Source organism: Montipora capricornis, chromosome 3 (genome assembly GCF_036669925.1).
Source record: "Montipora capricornis isolate CH-2021 chromosome 3, ASM3666992v2, whole genome shotgun sequence".
NCBI lineage: Eukaryota > Metazoa > Cnidaria > Anthozoa > Scleractinia > Acroporidae > Montipora > Montipora capricornis.
Genome location: NC_090885.1, coordinates 36803925 through 36826424, shown reverse-complemented (window position 1 = coordinate 36826424; position 22500 = coordinate 36803925). Strand labels below are relative to the sequence as shown.

The window sequence follows — 22500 nt, the reverse complement described above, 5'->3', positions numbered from 1 at the left end:
GAAAACCTCCTGTTGCGGACATGCATCTACTTAATTGCTGTTTTAAGGACGGTGCCTACTATTGTTATTGCACACACGTTCTGCGCATCCCGAGATACATACATACATAAATAAATGAAGTTCAAGAAGTATTTACAAAATTGTCTAAAAGCTTATTCTTTGAGATACGTTTAAAAACTTGAACGGAACGGCTTGATTTTGAAAAGGGGTCTAAATTGTTCCAAAGTCCAATAGTTCTGTAATAAAATGTTCTTTGTCCTGAGGCTGTTTTAAACTGAAAAGAGGTATGCTGAGCTTTTGGCCGCTCCAAGTTGTACGGTTGATAACTTGCTCGCGGGTAATGAATTGTGACGTCAAATAGTTGGGGGCGGAAATGTATTTAAAAGCAGCTTGGCGGTAGTATAGTTGGTCCTTAACGGGTAACCAAGACAAACTTTTTAAGTGGGGAGTTACATGATCGTACTTTCTCGCGCCACTGACGATTCCACATGCGAAGTTCTGCACACCCTGCAATTTCCGTATAATTTTCTCTGTGGTATTTGCCCAGACGTTCGAGCAATAGTACAACTTACTGAAAACTAAGGCGTTCATCGCGGTTAACAACGACGTTCTGTCAAGACAGTGCTTGACACGGCTAATTTGCGCGAGACGTGCGATGCATTCCGATACTGTGGTCTTAATATGATCGTGAAATGTCAAGTTCGAATCCAAAATCACGCCGAGATCTTTGGCTGATTGTACAGGGGAGATGTCCTTTCCCAACAAGGACAAACGGAACTCATGGAGCTTCGAAGTCATCTGTCGGCTCCCGAAAACGATTAATTTGGTCTTGTCTGGATTTAGTAATAGCCGATTTCTGAAGCACCAGTTGCGCACCCCGAGGAGGTCTTCGTTCATCTCCTCAACAATCCGTTGGGTGTCTTGTGAATGAAATGAAACAAACAATTTTGTATCGTCTATACATAGCATTCAGTAGAGCAATTCCGTGGAGCTTCTGGTAGATCATTAACGTATATACTAAATAATAAGGGGCCCAGGAACTATCCTGAGGTACTCCATATTCAATTGGTATTGGATCGGAAACAGTGAAGTGAATTCGTACAACTTGATATCTATTTGTGAGATAGCTGTTAAACCATTGTAGCACGCTGGTTGAGGCGCCAACGTGTTGTAGTTTTCTTAACAGTATTTCGTGGTCAACACTACTGAACGCTTTGCTCATATCCAAGAGAACACAGGCAGTCAATTTCTTATTATCTAGTCCTTTAAGAAAAGCGTCAGTCGTGTGAAGTAATGATGTTTCAGTAAAGTGCCATTTTTTGCTTCCGTTTTGTTTTGTCGTTAGCCTCTTCTTTGTTGTCAGATAGGTGACAAGCTGATTATAAGCGACTCTCTCACAGACCTTTGACAACGCAGGTAGTAGCGAGATTGGTCTGTTATTGTTAGGAAGTTCGTGATTGCCTTGTTTGGGAATAGGTGTGATTTCGGCTGTTTTCCAGATCCCTGGGAATGTTGAAGATGAAAGAGAAGCATTGATGATTGATGTAACAAAAGGGAGTACAATCGGCAGTCTTTAACGACTCGAGTTGGCACTTTATTAATCCCAGGAGCCTTATTAGAAGGCATTTCATTTATAATGTCCTCGACTTGTTTATATTCAACAGAATGAAATGTAAATTGCTCAGATGTCGGAAAACTCCTAGGAGTAAAGATGCTGTTATTCAAGCCGAAGTTATTCTCTTCAGCCAAAGATTCTATTTTGGAATTGGTTGATTTTCCAACTGACGCAAAAAAATTATTGAAAGTATCCGCCACCATCTTGTCCTCTTTGCTGTAGACTTTTGGGGAGACTGATCTTTTAGGGATGCAGAGCCGGATTGCCTTCCAAATACAATTTGTGTTCCGTGGGTTGTTTTGGATCTGATGTTTTTATAGGTAGACCAGGCATGTGGATCATTAGTTCTGTGAGCTGTTTTGCGCCAGACATTCTTAGATTTCATAAGTTCACGTATCTCCTCCGTTATGCAGGGATTTGGTTTTCCACGTACTTCAATTGATCTGATCGGAGCGTGATGATCGAGAATTTCATTGAACAACAGGTCAAATGCGTGTAATAGGCCATTTCCGAGTTCATGTCTGCCTCTTCTTCAAAGCGAGTCTAAGTGCAAACTTTTTGTCATGGTAATTAGTTCTACTTTACACATGAATGAAACTAATTTTCATAAGAAAAACTTCACACTTTGACTCTCTTTGAAGAGGAGGCAGACACGAACTCGGAAATGGCCTATTTGTCATCAACGTTGTCAAATACTTCCACACTGACAACAGACCAGGGTGCACAGGACATATCAAGCTGAAAAGCGTCTGGATTGTAGTTCTTAAAACTCCTAGTTGTAATATATGTGGTCTTAGGTCGAGATAATTTCAGATGTAGGACGGCAAAGACCATGTCATGGTCACTAATCGAGCAGTCCATGACACCAGCCTTGACAACTTGTTTGGTTTGCGAAGCGAGAATAGCATCTAAAAGAGACCGCGACGATTCCGTCACTCTAGTAGGAGCAGCAATTAATTGCGATAAGTTAAACGACTGGTAAAAACTGGTTAAAGATTTCGATTCTCTACATCCGGTGCTGAGAAGATTACAGTTTAAGTCCCCCATTATGTACACAGGCTTGTCCAGTGATAACGAATAAATCAAAGTTGTTGTTAAGTCATTCTCCCAACAGGTTAGCGGTGTATACGGAGGTCTATAAACAGTGCAAATAATTGACTTTAAGTTCCTGACCTGTATTTTCAACCAAAGCTGATGAAAACCGGTGGTTGAAATGTCAGAGATGTCACACATTAGTTCTGTACGATAGGTGTTCAAGACGTATGCACAGATCCCGCCGCCAGTCTTGTTGCTTCGATTGACCCTATAGGGTTTCCTATGGGTGATGCTTACTAATACAGGGATATTTTTGCGCGGTTTAAAACTATGCGGAGAAAGCAGAACTCAGCAAGTGCTCTTGGTATCTAAAAAGAAAATTGGGGGTAACCATGCATTTTTCAGAGATAATTAAGCTTCAATTTGGAAAAGAGCGCCATTTTAAAGCTTTTCACAAATATTGTTGATTAATCATCTTTGGAAAATGCATCGTTACTTCAAATTTTCTTTTTGGATTTCAATGAGACTTGTTAAGATCTGCTTTTCCCGCGTACTCATAAACCGGGAAAAAATACCTTTGTAGGCACCGTCCTTAAGCCAGAAGAACTTAATTTTTTTACGACAGTAGCTTCTGTGAAAAGTCTTGGCCCTTCCTCCATATTATTTTCCTGACACTTTTTTCGTTACGATAAAAGAGGACATTATGTTTCTCAGTTAATCATTAACTGGTATCGTTCCAAAATTCGCTTCACAATACACGGAAAGGTAACGTACTTCCAATGGTATTCGAACATCGTAGAGAAGTTCAACTCATCACGAATACACCTATCTTTCATTAATGCACATATTAACAAAGTTCCTTCAATAATAAAGGGACACTTTATTAAACATGCACCACTTAAATTCCTATACAAAACGTAATACAGCGGAGATTACTTTTCAACTCAGTGGTACGTGTTTGCAAAGCAATTAAAACAACGGCTGTTAAAGTATTGGTTCGTTTAAGATTACAAAAACTGTTTCTACTGTACAAGCATAAAAGTTAGAAAAACAGGAGATATGCTGTTGTTTTGGCCGGTCCACTATCACTGCACTATCCTGACTGCGTATTGCTCATTTGACTGGCTCACAGACCATCATCCGGGGTGCGATGCTCATAGACATCAGCTCCTGGAAGAGCAGCTTCGCGGCGTACGGCATTCGAATACGGGACACCTACAAACAACACAGAAATGACATTTCACCATGCAATTGCTACATCCTATTGTTATCCTAATTACACTTGAAACTCCAGTATATGATATACCTCTCACTAACTGAGTTCCACGTCGTACTATAAGTTAAGGACCAAGTTTTTTCCATTTATTTATGGCATATTTTTCCTAATCTATTACGGTGTTTTGTGGAGATTTTCACATAATTTACTCGTACTGCAAAGTTTGAAACTCAATAAAATATCGAAGTATCGATCTATCTATCCGTACAGGGGACCGTACTGCAGAATGCCCAATGTTTGCCGTTTGCCGTAAAGATTCGCTGTCGTGTTCTGATTTAGGCTACAAAAAATCTGCAGAGTTAAAACCTGGATAACGTTCCCCAAGTTTGTGAAGGCCGTGAAAGCCTAGGCACGAGTAAAGATGGCGGCCATTCAGGTGACTGGATTCTCAGGACGGAACTTTGTTCTAAAATGCAAATAAATGGTGCTGAAATTCCGAATTTCGTGCTTACATCCGGAAAAAATGAATACTCCGAAAGGCACCTTTTTCAGAAAAAGAAGCCGTTAAGATAAACCGTTCCATTCGCTAACTCACCATATTACGAGTATTTCATGTCCCTGTTGTTTTGCACAGTGTAGTAAGAAAATGTACCGAAATAAAAACTGACGCACTTGGGTCACTGGGAGCGCCGGAGGTTGGCACTTGCGAAGCGTACAGTAGCATTTGGCAACCTTTTGCAGCGCCAGCTTAACTTCCCTAACACACTTCCCGGTCAATTGATAGTAACGAGTAATGAACGATAACATGGGCCCCAAAAAGCTAAGGCGACGTCCAATTACCATTCTTACCTGTGTTTTGTTTTTGCATCCTCTGCATTCAAATGTATTATTTCGTAAGTTGGCGATGGCGATGAGCCCACAGAGGTTACAGACATGACAACTGTACGGATCAGATACTTCAAAGAGTCGCTCATTCAGGAACTGTGCTGCACCATGCGCAATCATGCAATCGCGCTCCATCTCACCGAAACGAAGACCACCGTCACTGAAGACATAAAAAAGGCAACAACCATTTCTACCATATATAGAAAATATGTCGGCCGAATGAGCCAATCACAACGCAACGCTAGCGAGCCACCACCGGTTGTTCATTGGTCTTCATTCGCTGAGAAAACGGCGCGAAATTTTGGAGGGTAACGTCATGCAAACCTCAAAGGAATGAAACACGTCCGATTTGTAATTTGTGACAAAGATGGGAGTTTAGGACACGACTCAAGCAACAGTTTCTCAACAGTTTCTCAATTTAAGTCTAAATTAAAAACTTTCCTCCTGAACTGACTTCCCCTTATTTTGCTTGTTTATCTGTGTTCTTGCTTTTTAACCTAAATGTGCTTACAAATTTAATAAGACTCGCCTAAAATTATCATTTTATATTTGTATTTTTCTTGAGGTGCCTATAGCCCGAATAAGCCCTAATGGTCTCTATATGGGCATCCTCGCCTTATGCTTTTCTTTTATTGATTATTTATGCTTTTCTTTTATTGAACATAACAAAAGTGGAAATGAAAAGAAACTGAAACTGAAACCAAACTGAAGTATTGAAAGAGGTTTTTGATATATAAATAGCCAAAGCCGACTTCGGAATTCACGTACCGTGATCGACCTTCCATAGGCTGCCTCGTAAGAATCTGAACAGGACCTCTGGCTCGGGAGTGGATCTTGTCATCCACCATGTGCTTCAGACGCTGGTAGTAAGTTGGACCCAAGAAAACCTGAGCGTTCAGCTTTCTTCCCGTAAATCCATTATATAGGACCTACAAACACAACACAGAGCTTGAGAACATTGCAACCATTTGAAACTGAGTCGTTTTTCTACACAGGATGTTTACGGTGACCCCAGAAGGGTCACCCATGCAAATTAAAAATATTGCTGCAAACTAAAAATATCACTGCTGCAAACTAAAAAACAAAAGTGCACGACGTCATTTTTGAAAGATGACGCGATATAATAATATTAGTTCACTGCAAATTAATGCAGAAATGCTGTACTTTCTACTCAAACGTCTCCAAAAGAAAAACGTAAAATCACGCGCGCGCTTTATAACTAAAGGGAACTGGTGCGAGCCGTCGAGCTAGTGCTTCTTGGCGGGAAAAGGTCGTGCTACTTCACGTCTGTCAGCCATTTCGCTTCATGATGTTCTGTCAATTTGTGACGAAAAATTTGCGTTCGCTGCAATATTTTGCCCTAAATATGGAAAGAAAATAAGCGCCGGTAAGGAGAATGGTTCCCCGGGTACAAGTGTCGGCGACAGGGGTATGAGTCTTGTTAAACTTTTCTGAGATGAGAGAGTTGAGTCGGCGCCTTTTCCTTTGCTGAACTCCTACTTGGTCAAATTAAGAATGCCACACTCCTCTGTCTCCTTGTGCTTGACCAGAACCATGGATTGTATTTCCAATTCTGATCAACACAGACATCGTTTCCTCTTCTCTTCAAACCATAATCTCGCAAATTGCGCTTCATGATACTCAGCCAGGAATAGCAAAATAACCTCATTTTCACACCCCTTTTCCCATTTTGCTAGGCAAAAAGGCGAGTTACCATGGAATCGATCCAGTTTCTTATCGATCGATCCGTGCGCATGACTCTTCATTTTAAATTTGCAGCAAATTATCACGCGACCTTAAAGAAGCTCTTGCTTATTCACCGACATTTAATTTTCAACGTACGTGCGAATTTTTTTCTTTTTTTTGTTGTTGTTGTTGTTGCTCGTAACATTCTTTCATTTGCCTAACTCATCCTTAATAGGCCATTTTCGAAAGATCCAATATTCAGCTTGATAGTGAGGCAGTGACGACAAATACAATAAAAACACGTTGGAATGAACGTGAAAAATATTTATATATCATCCACTTTCCTTTGTCTTTGTCCTCACTGCCTCACTATCAAGCTGAATTTTAATATAATGGCCTATTTTGCATACACTAGTTAGACTTTTATTTTGTAGTAAATTCTTTTAAATATCCATGTAATATTTTTAGCAATATTTTAATTTGCATGTAAAAGTTTTATTTTGCAGTAACTTTTTAAATTTGGACGTGTGACCGTTCTGGGCCACCGGAAACGAGTGATACTCACCTCGTTACCTCGGAGATGATATCCATAGTCGTTGAGAAGTTGCGATACTTTCTGTACGTTCACAGCGTCGTTGAAGGGCGTGGCATCTCCAATCTCACCCTTGTTAGCTGATACCTTTAAATCATCCACAACAATGACTTAATTAAAAATAAAATGATCCGCTACCCATGGTTCTCATGTTACGTCATCGTGGTCTTAACGGTGAATGAAAAGAAAAGCTCTCACTAGCTCCTTGCATTTGAATAATGCATTTTACCGTTTCTTGTGTTTCAAGAGATTGTTGGCTAACCAACAATGGTTGAAAACCGCACCAACAGGAATATTTGCCAAACCTTTTACACATCATTCGAAACAGTCCCTTCAGAATCCGGGTTAGTCTCAGTTTACTCGAGTCTTGCGACAAATAGGGCAGTGTTTACAGTACGAAAAAGACTTAAGGAAAGTAGGAAACGAGGTTCCTTCTTAGTCGTATCGGATTATCATACACTTAGATACAATTTTACTGGACTCCGATTGGACTACAGCGGTACAATTTTATCCCAAATCGTACCCTGTTAAGTTACAGTTACCATGACAACCTATGGCAAATCGAAAATTGTTTTGAGTTTATTATTAACAAGTATTGCCACGACTTTTTGTCGGGAAAACTGGGAGAATTAAATGAAATTAGCCGGCCGCAGCTGCGCATGTTTTAGGCAAACAACACGACCTGGCAATGACAGGAAGCTCCCATTGATAAAATTCGTAAAATATTCCAGTGAGGTGTCTTGGTATGGAGAAAACACAAGCCTTGGAACACAAGGATCCAATCCGACCATCTTCCCGAAAAAGGAAGTGAAAAAGGTGAAACAGGTAACAGCCAAATATGAATAAATAAAAAGAATAAAAACACAAAAAGGAAAGAGCTGGGAAAATATCCAAGTGATTGGAAAATGAAATCTAATACGCGTATGCGTTGGGAAAAGGGTCGTGTCGTACCTCATTGAACGGGCTACGGGATTGGCCAAAAGAACAATAGAACGAACAAAGATAACAACGGATTCAGCACAGAAAACAATAGGAAGTACGACACTATACAGTCACTGAAATATAGTGTTCCAAAAGAGTTGAGACCCCACGTATACCCTGGAAAAACGCGGCTCCAAGAGAAAAGAGGTTTAATTAACTGATCTGCCCTTATGACCAGATCAGTAACTGATAAAAATTCTCAAAGTTCCCAAACTGGACTCGCCCATCTGAGAGCTTTCAAGAACAACTCTCGTACCTATTATTTTCGAGTTGTACTGGAGAACGTTTTATTTCCCAATCAAACAGGAGAGACAGGTTACCTTTCCTTGAAGACATTCGATCAAGTGACCAATTGTCATACGGCTCGGAATGGCATGAGGATTGATTATCACGTCGGGGGTGATTCCTTCAACGGTGAATGGCATGTCCTAAATAAAAACAACCGACATGGTGAACGAGATGGGACCGAAAAGATAAACGACGACGCCACAAATCCGTATAAAACTATTTAAGAAGAAATAAATGGCTTTGTATTAACGGTGGATTAACATGCAGTGTCCATGTATAATATCAGAAACCCATAAGGGTTGAAACGTGTAACGGCCCCTTGTGTGCTGGGAAACAAGCTTCTGAATATTCAATTTGCTAAGTACCGTATTTGGAACAACAAGAGCGAGGAGTTTCCAAATATGGTACTTAGCAGTGAAACATTCAACCAATCAGTTCGCACTGAATATTCGGAAGCTGTGAACGCGCGTTACACGTTTCAACCCTTATGGGTTTCTGATAATATTATTTTACAATGTGCGCGTTAAAGGGTGCCGATTTGAAAGATAAGTTTTTAATCTAGATTTAATTGTTGCAACAGGATGGCAACAACCCGACAAATATAAGAACTTTGGGGAGCGCTTTCGCAAAATATCTAAGATCGTGCGCCACATAATTGCGTGCAGCGTCTCTCTTCACCTTCGTACACATATCATGACGGACAACCGCAAATTTCTAGAATAACGCTTACTTTCGAATGAGCGTCCTCTATTGCTGGAAATCAATGAACGCTTAACCTTCCATTAATTTATTCTCATTTCTTATGCTCCAAACAAAAGTATTGCTAAACCAATGGATGAAAAAGCCTTCACAACCTACAACCTCCCAACGGCGGACACCTTAATTCTACCAACTTATTTGATACAACTAAATAATTTTCCATGATTAACAAACAGGAACGTGTGGTGGAGGATACTTTATCCTTAATCCAGAATGCCGAAGGGGATAAGTGTTTCTTTTTTTTTTCAAAAGAGTGGATTCAAGTTAACGTCGAATTACAACCACGTAAAGATAAAAGGGCTGGTGTTCCAGCCTATTTAATTCTCTTAAACGAGGATCGGAACTTGAGGAAAACTAACCTCTTGTCGATATGTGATTCCACAAGTCCCCTTCTGACCATGTCGACTGGCAAACTTGTCTCCTATTTGAGGGACACGAACTGAACGAACCTTAAAAAGGGCAAAAGAAGTAGAGGTTACATGTACTTGCAAAGATTGATGACCACGAAGAAGCTGCTATTTACCGTAACAGAGAATAAATATACCGGAACGAAATGCTCATATACAAACTTGGGATATGAAGTATTTGAAATGTAAAGGTAGAAAACACCGTCGCAGTTAACAAAGCAACTTTAGCATACGAAAGAAACCGCAAAAAATCAAGTTCGAAGCTACTTTATGACCGAGGAATAATGCAATGTGATTTTTGGATTTTGACTATACGGCTTATATAAAATTGAATTATTTTAAATTAATTTACTGGAATGGATTGAACCTGGAAACGCTGCTTTCGATAGCATGAAGCTACATGAATTTACCTTTATTTTAGTGAACTTGTATCCCTCTTGGTTGATTGTCACCATCACCTTGAAAGCGTAGAAGGCATATTAGATCTTTTGTCAACTGAAATCTCTCTGCTCCTTCCAAAGCATGTATAAAAGATCAATAAAGCCCCAGCATCCTCCTCCGTTAAAAAAAAAACCCTTTACAATGCCATTATTTCATAACTGACCTGATCCACAATGCCTGTTTCACTCGGGCGAAGAAAGGTGCTTGAGTCCTTCTTGCAAAAGCGCCGAGTTGTTCCCTCCAGCTGAAAAGGTATCAGGCGTAAACAAAAAATAATTACACAGACGCCCAAGTCAGTAGTAAATAGCATTTCTTAGTCAGAAGATGGCTTTAAAAGTTGGTCAGCCTACAACAAGGGCTGACGCTCGAAACTAAAACCATTGTTCTTACGTTCACTAATTCCCACTTATACAGTGCACTTTTTCAGTGGATTTCTACTTACCTCGTCATCGTTTTCAGGTAATGTTACTGTCTTGCCAACTATGACGTCATCACCACTCACGCGAGTACCAGGAGAAATGAGCCCGTCATCATCCAGTTTATCATACACTGCATTACGCATGCCTGAAGTGCAAAACGAAATAAATAGTTCCTTCTTGCATGTCGTTTGCTTGAAGAAACATCTCACACAACAAAAAAATAGAACAAACATGAATACAAGCAATGAAACAGGTTTGCACTCTTGAGAAATGTTCTCTTTTGTACCAAAACTGGCAGAACAGCCCATTGACAATCACAACAACATTACGTTTTACTGCATCACGATGTGCGAGTGAAACTACTGATACACAAAAGCTAAAGGAGTTGGTTTCGAAAGAAGCTAAGATGCTGCTGCGGTGGGTGTTTGAAACACGAGTACAGTAAACAACCGCGTACCTAGAATTTAAGAAGCTGTTAGGCTCTTATTTTTCTTTATGAAATATAAAATTATCAGCGTCCAAATCAGAGGAAATCAGTCATACCATATCATAGAGTAGATATCTTTTGTGGCAATAAGAACCAATTTAAGAACCTACATGTAGATAGCCTAAAGTACTGTAAATACCATTTTTGTGAGAAACTTTCTAGTCTAACTTGGAAAAATCTAGGTTCTTATATGCGGTCAGAAGCACATGATCTTGAAGCGTGTAACTTGCAACTCTTTTCCTTGGAACAAAGCTGGGAATTTTAGGACACCAATCTGATGCCCAAATATGGACAAAAATGAAAAAATCGAAGCTGCAGGCGCGGGAAAATGCACGAGCTACATTACATCCAAAGAGGGAACTTTTTTAACTCAAAAATCCCCAGCTCTGAACCAGAGTTGAACGCTTTAAGGTCATGAGCTTCTGATGTGGGTGTTTACTGGATGCTGGGAGTATAGTAACGTGAAAGGCATGGATAATTTACAGAGGAAGGAGAGGCTTTCACTGATTCCATGCGTATAGAGATTCATGATACGTGAACGTTTTTCTTCAAGATTTTCGCTGCTCTTCGCTGTGTTGCCTTGCTGAAGACAAAAGCTACAAACAGTTGTATTGACTGGAGTTGTTCGTTAGGTTGCAATGGCACGTACATGCATTTTGATAATTTTAGTTCATTCTTTTGGTTCTGAAATTGTGTGTGTTGTTAGTAAACGGACAAGTCGTGCATCGAGGGAGCGCGTGCTTCTTCTAATGCAGATGTTGCATGTTTTTGTCCCAATTGAATGAGGCAAAGGATGGTGATGGTGGTGAAAGTATTGTACTTGTTTCCAAATCCTTCTAAATACTTTGAAGTTTTCAAGAACGATATCTTTAACTGTGAGATTATGCTGATGGAAGAATTAAGAGAGAGAGTGAATGGAAAGCCAACAAAATCTCTCTCCACACGAAATCAATCACGAAGTCCCTCTTCTCCTCCACTGCTCATGTTATTTAGTTCGTTCCGTTACAATGAAGCTCCTTCATCTAGGATCTTGAAGTGGAGGATCAGTACGAGCTAAAAATACTCACAAGTTCTATTGTCTATAGACCGTGACCTTCCAGGGATCTTACCTTGGCATGTATCCCTCGTTGGTTTTTCAAATGTTTCTTCTTGGTCCATACCTCTCTTTGATTCCTGGTCGCGGTATGAGCGGTAAAACACGGATCTGGAATATATTATGTAAAGGCCAGTTTCGTATTCAAACGATTGTGTTGGATCGAGCATGAAATGGAGGCTAATCCGGCGAAATCCTTTTACAAGCAAATTATTTCCCCCGCATTACCCTCCATTCCATGCTAGATCCAGTCTAACCGTGACAATACGAAACTGACCTATCTTGTGTTCTCGTTATTTGGTTAACTTGTGTGTAAACAGATTCGATTTTTTCACCTGTACAATCCCCTGTCAATAGCTGAAGCATTCATGATGACGGAATCCTCCTGATTGTAACCCGTGTAAGATGCAATCGCTGCAATGGCATTGATCCCTAGGAAGAAGATAACCAAAGAGAAAGAGAACAGATCGGCATAACAGATAAGCTAGACGAGAACCAATTGCTCCACAACTAAACTAAATGGCTGCTTAAATGCAGGAAAAATGCACGTTACCAAGAAGCTCTTTTGACTTGTCCTACACTTCACATACAGTAATGAACCTCACACCTTCTACCTACTTTTTATGGAGGGTAGTATAATTACTGTTTAGTCTCGTTACTGTTCTTCACTTACCAGCGGGCAATTCTCTGAATCTGAGATACTCCATGGAGCGGGTGGTTACCAGTGGCTTCTGAGGGTAGTACAGCACATGCGCAAGCGTATCCATGCGTACATGATAATTTGTGATGTAAACACCCATGGCTTGTTTCCCCATAGCAGACTGATACGTGTTACGAGGAGACTGAAGGGAAAAATTGTTAGAACGAATTATCTTAGTGCTGTTTTCATTTCATTTGCCCGAATGATTCGATCGCTTAATTATTTAGAATAACGCAAATGCTCACATTTATCTCACAAGTCATATACAATATGAGCGGTGGCTCAGTTGGTTGAGCATCGGTTGAGCATGCAGGAGGTTGCGGGTTCAAACCCCGGCCGTATCAACACTAAGGATCTTAAAATAGCTGAGGAGAAAGTGCGGTCTTTGCAATTTAATCTGCCAATGGTTAGACTTTGAGGTCTTCTCGGATAAGGAATGCAACCCGTAGGCCCCGTCTGACAAATATCTTCCATGTTCATAAGTTCCTTGTGGGACGTTAAAGAACCCAGACACTATTCATAAAGAGACTTAACTGATTATAGTGGAATGTGAAGTGCTAGTTTTGTACCCCATATGAACCATGTGAGCGTTAGCCCTACCAATGGAAATGGGCCCACACAAGGACAGAGAAAAACTCTGACCAGGATGGGAAATGAACCCACGACCTTCGGGTTAGATCACCGCTGCTCTACCGACTGAGCTACAAGGTCAGACAGGAGCAGGCCGTGGCAACTGAAGATGTTAAAGTCACGGCAATGCCGTGCAGCACTTATATTTTAAACAGAGTTTACTGATTAGAGTGTAATGTGAAGTGCTAGTTTTCTACCCCATATGAACCATGAACCATGTGAGCTTTAGCCCTCACATGGTTAATATGGGGTAGAAAACTAGCTCTTCACATTACACTCTAATCAATTAAGTCTGTTCAAATATAAGTGCTACACGGCCAACGTTTGCAAAAAACGTAATCCTTACCATTCATGCAGGTTAGAGTCTTGATTACCAATTCGGATGCTCTACCAGACCGAGGAGACCAGAGGGAGCTACGCCATTAAACTTGGTTCACGTGATATAACTATATCTTTTATACGGAATTTTCAACGAGTTGCCACCAAAAACACCAATATATATATGTATATTGTGTCTATCACTTGAAGCTCCCACTTGAAGCACTCACTTGAAGGTAATAATTATTAAAGTAAACGAACCTGGTTGTGATCAGGGAATGGAATAATTGATGCACAGACTCCAAGGATCATTGCAGGGTGGATTTCACAGTGTGTGTAAGTTGAGCAATAGGCTTGTCCCTTCTCTACCATCAGGTCATCTGGTGTCATGGCAACCATCACTGTCTCCTCTTCATTCACGTCAATGTATTCCACAATCCCACCGGCTACTAATTCTTGCCAGCTGTCAAAGATAGCGAAAACGTTTTGTTATTTGATGCAGACCAAAGATATCAAGCGCCATTGTCAGACAATTGCACTTGACCCCGGTACTTTTTTCAGGATCTTATGAGGCTAGCATTACACGGTTAACCCTGTTACCGGCTCACGAGGCCATTCTAGACCAAATTTACCTTTTTCTCGCAGTTTTAGTTTCGGCTTATTTTATCTCAATGCTTCGGGCAACTTGGCTGTGAACTGGGGTGCAGTTCATGCAGTAGTCCCATTTCTCAATAATGTTTGCGGCTAAAAACTTTGGTCAGGCGAATTCATTGAAGCACGTTTGTGCTTGAAAAACTCTCATTTGGAACTTTTGGCAACCAGCCCGGACCGTCTAGGACAAGAGTATTGCTTTAAACACCATTTAATCAGCCATCATGCTAAATTTATCTCGTTAGATCCGTGGATTGGACTTGACATTTATTGGATTTTGAACTACGCTTATCGCACATGAACCTCATAATATATTAGGAATGACTTCGTTTATTGGTAAACCCTAGTATTGACTACAAAAAACCAATTGCAACAACCTTTTAAGAAAATAAATAATTGGTCATTAGACCACGTATAAAAAAATGTTTCTTCCCCTACCCTTCTGCTTTGCTTCAAAAGCGATTGTCGAACGCACTTTAATATTCCGAGATTTAATACTAGTAGTTAAATAATATGAGCTACAGTTGTATGTGTGGGTCTAAAATCGTTGTAACCACAACCGTAAGTGTTGACAACAGTTGAACCCAACTGTGTGAACTAAAATGAAGGCAGTTTCTGATTGGTCTAAAATAGTCATGGAGGTGACAGCATTGCGTCTTCACTACTCTAAAGTGTCAAAATTTGCAAAATGTTGTGTAAATCTGAGTTTAAATTTGATCCACGTACCTCTTCTGTACCGAAATAGATATTGTGGTAGATGTCCCGATTTTTTTTTAATGTGCCAGAAATATATCATTTTTTCAAAAAAAATTCCAGATGAAATCTCCAAATTCCCAGAAGAATTGTGTTCATCTCCCAAAACAGGCCTTGTTAGAGTTGTCATGTCAGCCCCGTAAGATTTTGCACAGGAGGTCATCAGTGTTTGGCGGCTGGGCATTTTTAATGCCTTTAATAATTATAATAAAGTAACCAGAAAAGATGAACACAGCCAGGTAAAGTCATGGCTAAAGACTGTGTACAGCTGGTCAACTTAATGGGTGCCCGGCCCTAAGATAATGAACCTGCTGCAGCACATGATCTCTTTCATTCCACAGAAACCATTTCAAGAATGTTCTTTGAATTGCTAATAAAATTTTTGTTTTATATACACTTATTGTTTAATTTGGAACTTTTACCAACCAAAAACTGGAGATACTCGCTGCGAGAGACTTACATGTACCATGCTTGCATTAAGAATGACAGTGGTTACAAGACGAAACTGATTTAATTCCTGCCAAAGATCTCCAAAGATGAACTTACAAATAAGCCAAAGAGGCTTACTAAGAAGCCTACATGTGGTTAGTAATAATTATTGATTTCATGACAGTGAATCTTAGAAAAATTATCACCTCAACCATCATTTTGGGTTGATCGTGAGAGGGGAAGCCCTCTAAGCAACAACCTGGTGATCTAAACTATCAAAGTAAAATCATGCATTGTCTTTGAGTTCATAAATGATAAACAAAGCAAACACACCTGTAGTCGTTGTACTCCCTCTCCTTTAGCTGATCAATGTGATGTTTCCTTAGCAACAATCTTTGATTCTCCACAATCAACAGTGGTCGACAAATTCTCCCAGCATCTGTGTAGATCCTAATCTCTTTTTCTCTGAAATCTCTCACCATGGAAACCTACCAAAGTATAAATGACCATTGTTGAAAGTTCAATTCAAAATCACACGTGAGCTATTCAATGGAAAAACCTTTAGCTTTACAGTACCTCAGAAACAATGATATCCATTTGCCTTCGGAGTTTTCGAAGTGTACTCATTAGCTGATCTGGATCTCTATGGATCCCTACCCAACAACCATTGACAAAAATCTTGGTTGCGCTGGAAGGAGAAACAATCATTAACAAATAATGAGAATGATTGAAATATCATCCTCTTGACAATCATCTTCGTAAACTGCACATCAGATTTTAAAGCTAATGAACTACAAGCATTATTCAGCCTATACGTAACACAGTGACACACATGGGATTCTCAACAACACATGGAATTACACCCCAAACTCCCTTTTTATAGTGTTTGAGATCTTTAAAGTTCACTACCAACAACAACAGAGAACAAAAGACATGGAAATGCAATGTGGTTGATGCAAGCCAAATCAGTGAGTTCCAAACCAGTCGCAATAATTGTCAAGCTAAAGGCCACAGATTGATTATAAAAAAAACTGAATGTCAGTTTGAAACAACTGGTGATAAAGCTCAGAACTACACTCAAGAATGAATGCAAAAGGACGAAAGACAAAACAATGATTCTTTTTTGCTCAGTTAAAAACCTTTCATTCTGGTTTTTGCATAACTTGCAACAATTCACTTGACAAGAAAAACTGCATTCAAATTCATAATAAAGTTTAACAAAATAAAACAATTTTGAAACCAAACCATGACATAGTTTACATTCATTTGTTAGTTGTTTCAATGATGGTGTTATTAAATTAACTTTAATATATATAGATTTAGCCAAGCCCAAAACAGGAGCTTGCGGGTTATTTATTCTTGCAACCTTGCAGTACCTGGTCAGCAGTCAACTTAAAAAAAACCAGCAGAACTTGATGAGCTCTAAACCTGAGCCCCATGATATGGTCACGTGATACTGGTCACATTGGTAAACATGGAGAGGTTGACGTACATACATGTACCTGTACGGTCGTACCGTGACCAAAACCAAATTTTCTCGCTACAAAATTAGTTGACTGTAGTTATTAATTTTAGAATCTCACTTGTTGATGGCTGATGGTGTGATTTCCTCCAAATTCTCCATAGTCCACTCCTCTAAAAACTCTAAGATAGGACTGGGTTGTGAGCCAACGGAAATGTAGGCCATCAAAGCCAGATTCTTCACCAGTCCCACAGCATGACCCTCTGGGGTCTCTGCAGGGCAAATCATACCCCAATGGGTATTATGCAGCTGTCTGGGACGAGCCAGTTTACCCTCTCGTCCAATAGGAGAGTTCAGACGCCGCAAGTGAGATAGTGTGGATGCAAACGTCAGTCTGTTGAGAACCTGTGACACACCCGCACGACTTTGATGGGCTTTCTTTTGATCACCCCAGTTTCCTGTTGCCAAAGAGTACCTCAATCCATCTGTAATGACTTTTGGTTTGAGAGCTAATTCAATGTTGAAGTCCTACAAGATAAATGCGGTGATAAATGTTCTTAAGGTTTTCAATGCTACAGCAAATTAATAGATGTATTCCACACTAGTATAGGCTTGTGTAATGTGCAGCCTTTATGTATGAAAATCAAGCACCATAAGTCATGTTGTGCTGAAATTTTTCCTTTGTTATAAAATATTCATGCAGTTTTTAATTACTGATACAAAATCAATAGGCAATACAAATGACAGATACTGGTCTGTACCTTCCCCCTGTCAATAAATTTCTGTGCATACATTCTCACTTCTTTCATAAGGTTCCTGAACAACCTAAAATAAACCATTTAAAAGAAGGAATATACTGCTGTTCGTGACCAACTAATTATCCCATCTATTACATGTATTACATCTATTAGAAGCATTATTTATAAAGCTACATGTAAATGCAATTTAGGGAAGGTTAATCTCAAGCCAATGCAGCATGCAGCCTTTTCGAACCAAATGGGCATGCCTTTATTTCGGGGGCACCCTGGAATACAGCAGGGCTAGCTTGTGTATGGCCGTACAAGCTTTGCAGGACAATTTGCAAATCATTGCAGATCATTAAGCCCCACTCTTCCCATCCCAAGGCTTCTTGGTCATGGAGGTTACATATAAGTAATGTATCTGGTCAGGTACAATAAGTGTTTTTCCACTGCTGTGGAACCCTGGTAGGAAAGGCAACCCGCAAGGATGCCAACCCGCAGTGCCTGAATCACACAACAAGTCCCTTTCCACTAAAATTAATTTTAAGGGCTCTGTAAAGGTAAATTTGGGAGTCATATTTTTCTGAAAAAAAAAATTCTAAAAAATTCATTTTAAAAAGCTAAAATTGGTTTCCTTTGTTTCCCGCCATAATCTGCACACCAAAAATGATTGACGTATCATGTCAATCACACACAAAAGGATCGGGTGTCAATTGACAGCCTTCACAGCCACTGTTCCTGGGATTGGGATGTTAGTGACAGTTCCAAGTCTCTTGCTAAAGATTCAATTTGCAACTGAAGCAGTAATTATGCCATGGCTTTTCTACATACAGTGTATGGACCTGTTTCATGGAATTAATTACACCAACTTACCCTCTAAAGAGAAAGGCCAGCAAAGGCCCTGCCAAGTCAAGTCGCTTGTTGCCATAGTGATCACGGTCATCAAGTTCTCTCCTACCAAGTGCTGCTAACAACAGTCTGTGCACCATGTAGCTGCACAAAAAAATGTAATCTTGAATACCATGTACAGGCCATGAGGTATTATTACATTTACTTTAGCCAAGGTAAAATCAACAATAATTATTATTGAAATACAACAATGTATGGGTGTCACTTCTTGGAGGAAAAGTTTTCATGTACATGTACAAGGACCTACATGTACTAAGTCATAAACGCTAACAAGTTTGAAACACCAAACCTCTGTAACACCTAAGAATTATTATTTTTCATATCTTTAACATTCAAGTATATTGCACATGTTTTACAACAACAGGAGCACTTTATTGTCTGCCTTGAGTAATGATATTCAAAACTTGGGGTTCTAGATTATTACAAAAAACTAAACATACATGTAACTAACCCTAAAAAGTATGCTTTCTTTGTTTCACAAAAGTCACTGACACCAACATGAGGCAGCATTTCCTTTTGAAGGATTTCCCTTGCATACTTGATACGTTTCTCTTTAGTTACACCAGGTCTCGCACCACGAGATCCAATGAAATTTAGAGCTACATTCTGCTCTTGAATCACAAAGGCTTCATCTAATGATGGTTTTACCTTCAAGAAAATACAGATGCATTAAATAATAAAATATAATCAAAGCATTTAATTTCTATCTATAGCCATTAATATTAATTTTTGCATTTACATTCAATGATCTGAAACAGTAGAGCATGAAAGGGAAACTTGTTAAAAAAGCAACAATATAGTTTAAACCACAAAAAAGTCACCCTGGGTAAGGAAACGTTTTTTTTTTTTTACTCTTTTAACCCATTAAAAAAATAATGCTATCAATTTATTACCAAAGTTTTACTTCATGATCTTGGGCTAATCTTGAATAACAATGCACTGTATTAAACTAATGACAAAACTTTCGAGAGCTTCTTTAGAACTGTGATTGGCAACACACAAGGCAAGCTTGAACTTAGTACATGTACAACTTAAACTCCTTACCATTTCCATCATTTCTGGATCATCAAAATCATAAATAATGTGCTCCAGAATATCTCGATCAGCCACAAAACCTAGGGCTCTGAACACAATCATGATTGGAATTTCTTGTCTGATGTATGGCAAAGTTCCTACAATACGCTGTCCAATGGCACTCTTGCGGCCTCCCTGGCTTCCTTTAGCTAGCATCGACACCCACATGGTACTAGTGGGACGTGAGGAATGTTCCAAGCAAGACCGGATTTCTGCCGTGAAGGAATACTTTGAGTCTTTCTTGGAGAAGACATAAACAGTGTTAGTGGCCATTTTCTCTTGAGCAATAAGTACTTTCTCAGATCCATTGATAATAAAATAACCACCGGGGTCCAAAGGACATTCGTTGAGTTCTGTTAAATCTCGATCATTCAGGTTATTCAACAAGCAGTATGTGGAGCGGAGCATGATTGGTATTTTTCCAATGAACATTTTATTGTGTTGTGTCACAGCAGGATCTTCATCTTCTTTGATCATAGTTTTGGTGATATCAACATAAAGAGGAGCTGAATAACTGCAATAAAAGATTGGGGAATGAAATACAATGAAGTAAGAGTTAAAAAAATTCACTCTGATGTTTTTGCAACAAAGCATCATTCTCATACATGTACTATCATTTTTCTAGAGAATCAGTACCTTCACTCCATATCCAACGTTAAAAACCCAATCTATTATTATGCATGATTTACGTCTACACACAGAAGCTTTCTGTTCAAACCATTAAAACCATTATCTCCCTAATGATTGTAATTTAGGGACAAGTTCTTTGCACGGACAAGACCCGGGCCAGTTCTAAAGGATGAGTCAATGCCCTTGAAGTGGAAGAGAAAGTGGAAGAGTCGATGGCCACAAAATAATAAATAAATATGAAAATCAAGCAGACTTGAGAGCTCAAAGATATAAAATCTGTCAACAAGCCAGTTGAGATTTTTACATGTCACTTCTTGTGATGATGATGATAATGAACACTGCACTTCAAAAGATGTTTTTTTCTTTTCAGATGGTGACACAGGGATACTACTAAATTAATAAAGAAAAATATTTTTTCCAACTGTCTTCATTACTTCACTTCATTCACCTAGTTGTAGGGCTACATGTAACATTAAACATCTCCATTATGACAACTGTATTAATTTGTTGCTTTCTGCAATTTCCAGTAACAATGATAAGATAACAAAATTAATTATACAACAAATGCTACATTTCACTCCATAAATAGGCATAACAAAAATATACTGAGACAACGGTGATCCTTTAAAACAAAGGAGTAGCATTCAACTTACGTTAAATTCCTAAGTCTAGCTTCATTTGGCATCATAGGGCTAGGAGCACCATCCTTCTCCCAATGAGTTGGTTTAGAAAGGTAGATTTGTTCAAATTTGAGCAGGAATCTTGGCTACAACATTAAAATGTCCATAGTAAATAATTGTGTCATATTACAGAAGTTATAACAAAACTATGGTATAGCAAGAGAAAACAGTAACGGCCAAATATTGAGGGTTTTAAAATTGAGTTAAATATCAAACACATAATAATAAAAGAATGATTTTAGCCAAGCCTCAAAGCAGAGCTCCCTGGTTATTTATTCTTACTGCTTGTAGGGTTAGTGAAAATAAAAGGTTTTCGAATTGTCCATGTTTTGGTGTTTCCGGTTACTGCTTAACTAATTAAATTACTTTCTTTGCTTTCTTCTGTAGAAAAATTCATTGCTTAACTAGTAAAACTACAGTAAATTTCATGCAAAAAACAAACATCACATGAATCACAAAGCAATGAGTGCAATATTGACCTTTTAGAGTGAAATTTCCCTTGGAACTTGCCAGTTTGGAAATGAATTTTTCTTGAATCACATGTGTTTTAAAAGAAAACAAGCACACCCTCACCGAGCAAATGGAAAAGTTAAAAAAGCCATTTCGGAGTCAACTGTCAATAGCCAGCGAATAGGAATCACGCTAAAATTAGAAACTGTCAGGAAACTTTGTCAGTTCATAATAAAAAAAGAGTTTTACTGATGTACTTTATTCCATTTTCTCTCTGAAAACAGGATCATTCACATTTTGATGTATTTCATTGAAATACGCCAGGTTGGCTTGGAACAAGAATCGGCAAAATATGGCAATGCAACCAAGAAAGGACAATGAAACTCAAAAAAGATCCACTCCAACAAATTACCTTTAGGTGCTTAAAACAAACTTCTGAAAACACAAGCTAGTGATATATCTCCCTAATTTTATGAGAATTCATTGTGGTTACATGTACGTGTTTCATTAACATAAGGGCAAAATTTTCTTGTCACTGTCGAGGCAGATCGAAAAACAGTTAGGCAAATAGATTCAAAAGCACTTGTTCACTTGCATTTTAGAGCAAAACAACCAAACAAATCAATAACAATAATCTTCTTATATAAAGCTGTTGCTCTGCTGAACCAACAGCGCTTTACAACAATGAGTGACAAGGTAAAACTAACTAATGTAAAAACGACTCAGAAAACGTACTTATTGACTCTTACAATTCAAAGTAATTTCTAAAAAGGTATGTCTTAAGAGTGGACTTAGAAGATTCTGCAGACTTGCAACATTTTATACTCAATGGGAGGGTATTCCACAGTTTTGGAGCAATAGAGGAGAAAGGTCGCACCCCATAAGTTTTAAGATGGCAGCAGGTTGTACTAGTAGTTCTTTATCAGATGAATGCGATGTCCTTAATGGTCGATAGTGAATTAAAACATTTAAAAGCCATCAGTAAAATTTTAAAACGAATACGTTCATGAACAGGCAACAAATGCATATCTCTTAGCACAGGTGTAATATGCTCGTGTTTACATGAGCCTGAATAGGAGTCGGGCTACTGAATTCTGGACATACTGGAGTTTTTGGGCTTGATCCTGCCTAAGACCTGAGAGTAGTATATTATATTGGTCAATCTTGGAT

General features: G+C 39.0%; 1 protein-coding gene across 1 annotated transcript in view; it reads right to left on the bottom strand.

Moving 5' to 3' along the window:
• Positions 1 to 3510: 3510 nt before the first annotated feature.
• The window catches only part of LOC138043019 (DNA-directed RNA polymerase II subunit RPB2), a 23946-nt gene continuing 4956 nt past the window's right edge, over positions 3511 to 22500 (bottom strand). The window contains exons 3-23 of the mRNA XM_068889118.1: positions 20854 to 20966; positions 19541 to 20084; positions 18948 to 19144; positions 18461 to 18580; positions 17609 to 17672; positions 16969 to 17375; positions 15962 to 16073; positions 15719 to 15873; positions 13814 to 14015; positions 12578 to 12746; positions 12240 to 12336; positions 11921 to 12015; positions 10348 to 10469; positions 10069 to 10149; positions 9875 to 9922; positions 9417 to 9506; positions 8331 to 8438; positions 7003 to 7116; positions 5520 to 5680; positions 4716 to 4911; positions 3511 to 3865 (exon numbers count right to left, since the gene is read on the bottom strand). Of these exons, the coding sequence (XP_068745219.1) occupies positions 3764 to 3865; positions 4716 to 4911; positions 5520 to 5680; positions 7003 to 7116; positions 8331 to 8438; positions 9417 to 9506; positions 9875 to 9922; positions 10069 to 10149; positions 10348 to 10469; positions 11921 to 12015; positions 12240 to 12336; positions 12578 to 12746; positions 13814 to 14015; positions 15719 to 15873; positions 15962 to 16073; positions 16969 to 17375; positions 17609 to 17672; positions 18461 to 18580; positions 18948 to 19144; positions 19541 to 20084; positions 20854 to 20966 (3297 nt within the window). The 3' untranslated portion in view covers positions 3511 to 3763. The remainder of the gene's footprint in view (positions 3866 to 4715; positions 4912 to 5519; positions 5681 to 7002; positions 7117 to 8330; positions 8439 to 9416; positions 9507 to 9874; positions 9923 to 10068; positions 10150 to 10347; positions 10470 to 11920; positions 12016 to 12239; positions 12337 to 12577; positions 12747 to 13813; positions 14016 to 15718; positions 15874 to 15961; positions 16074 to 16968; positions 17376 to 17608; positions 17673 to 18460; positions 18581 to 18947; positions 19145 to 19540; positions 20085 to 20853; positions 20967 to 22500) is intronic.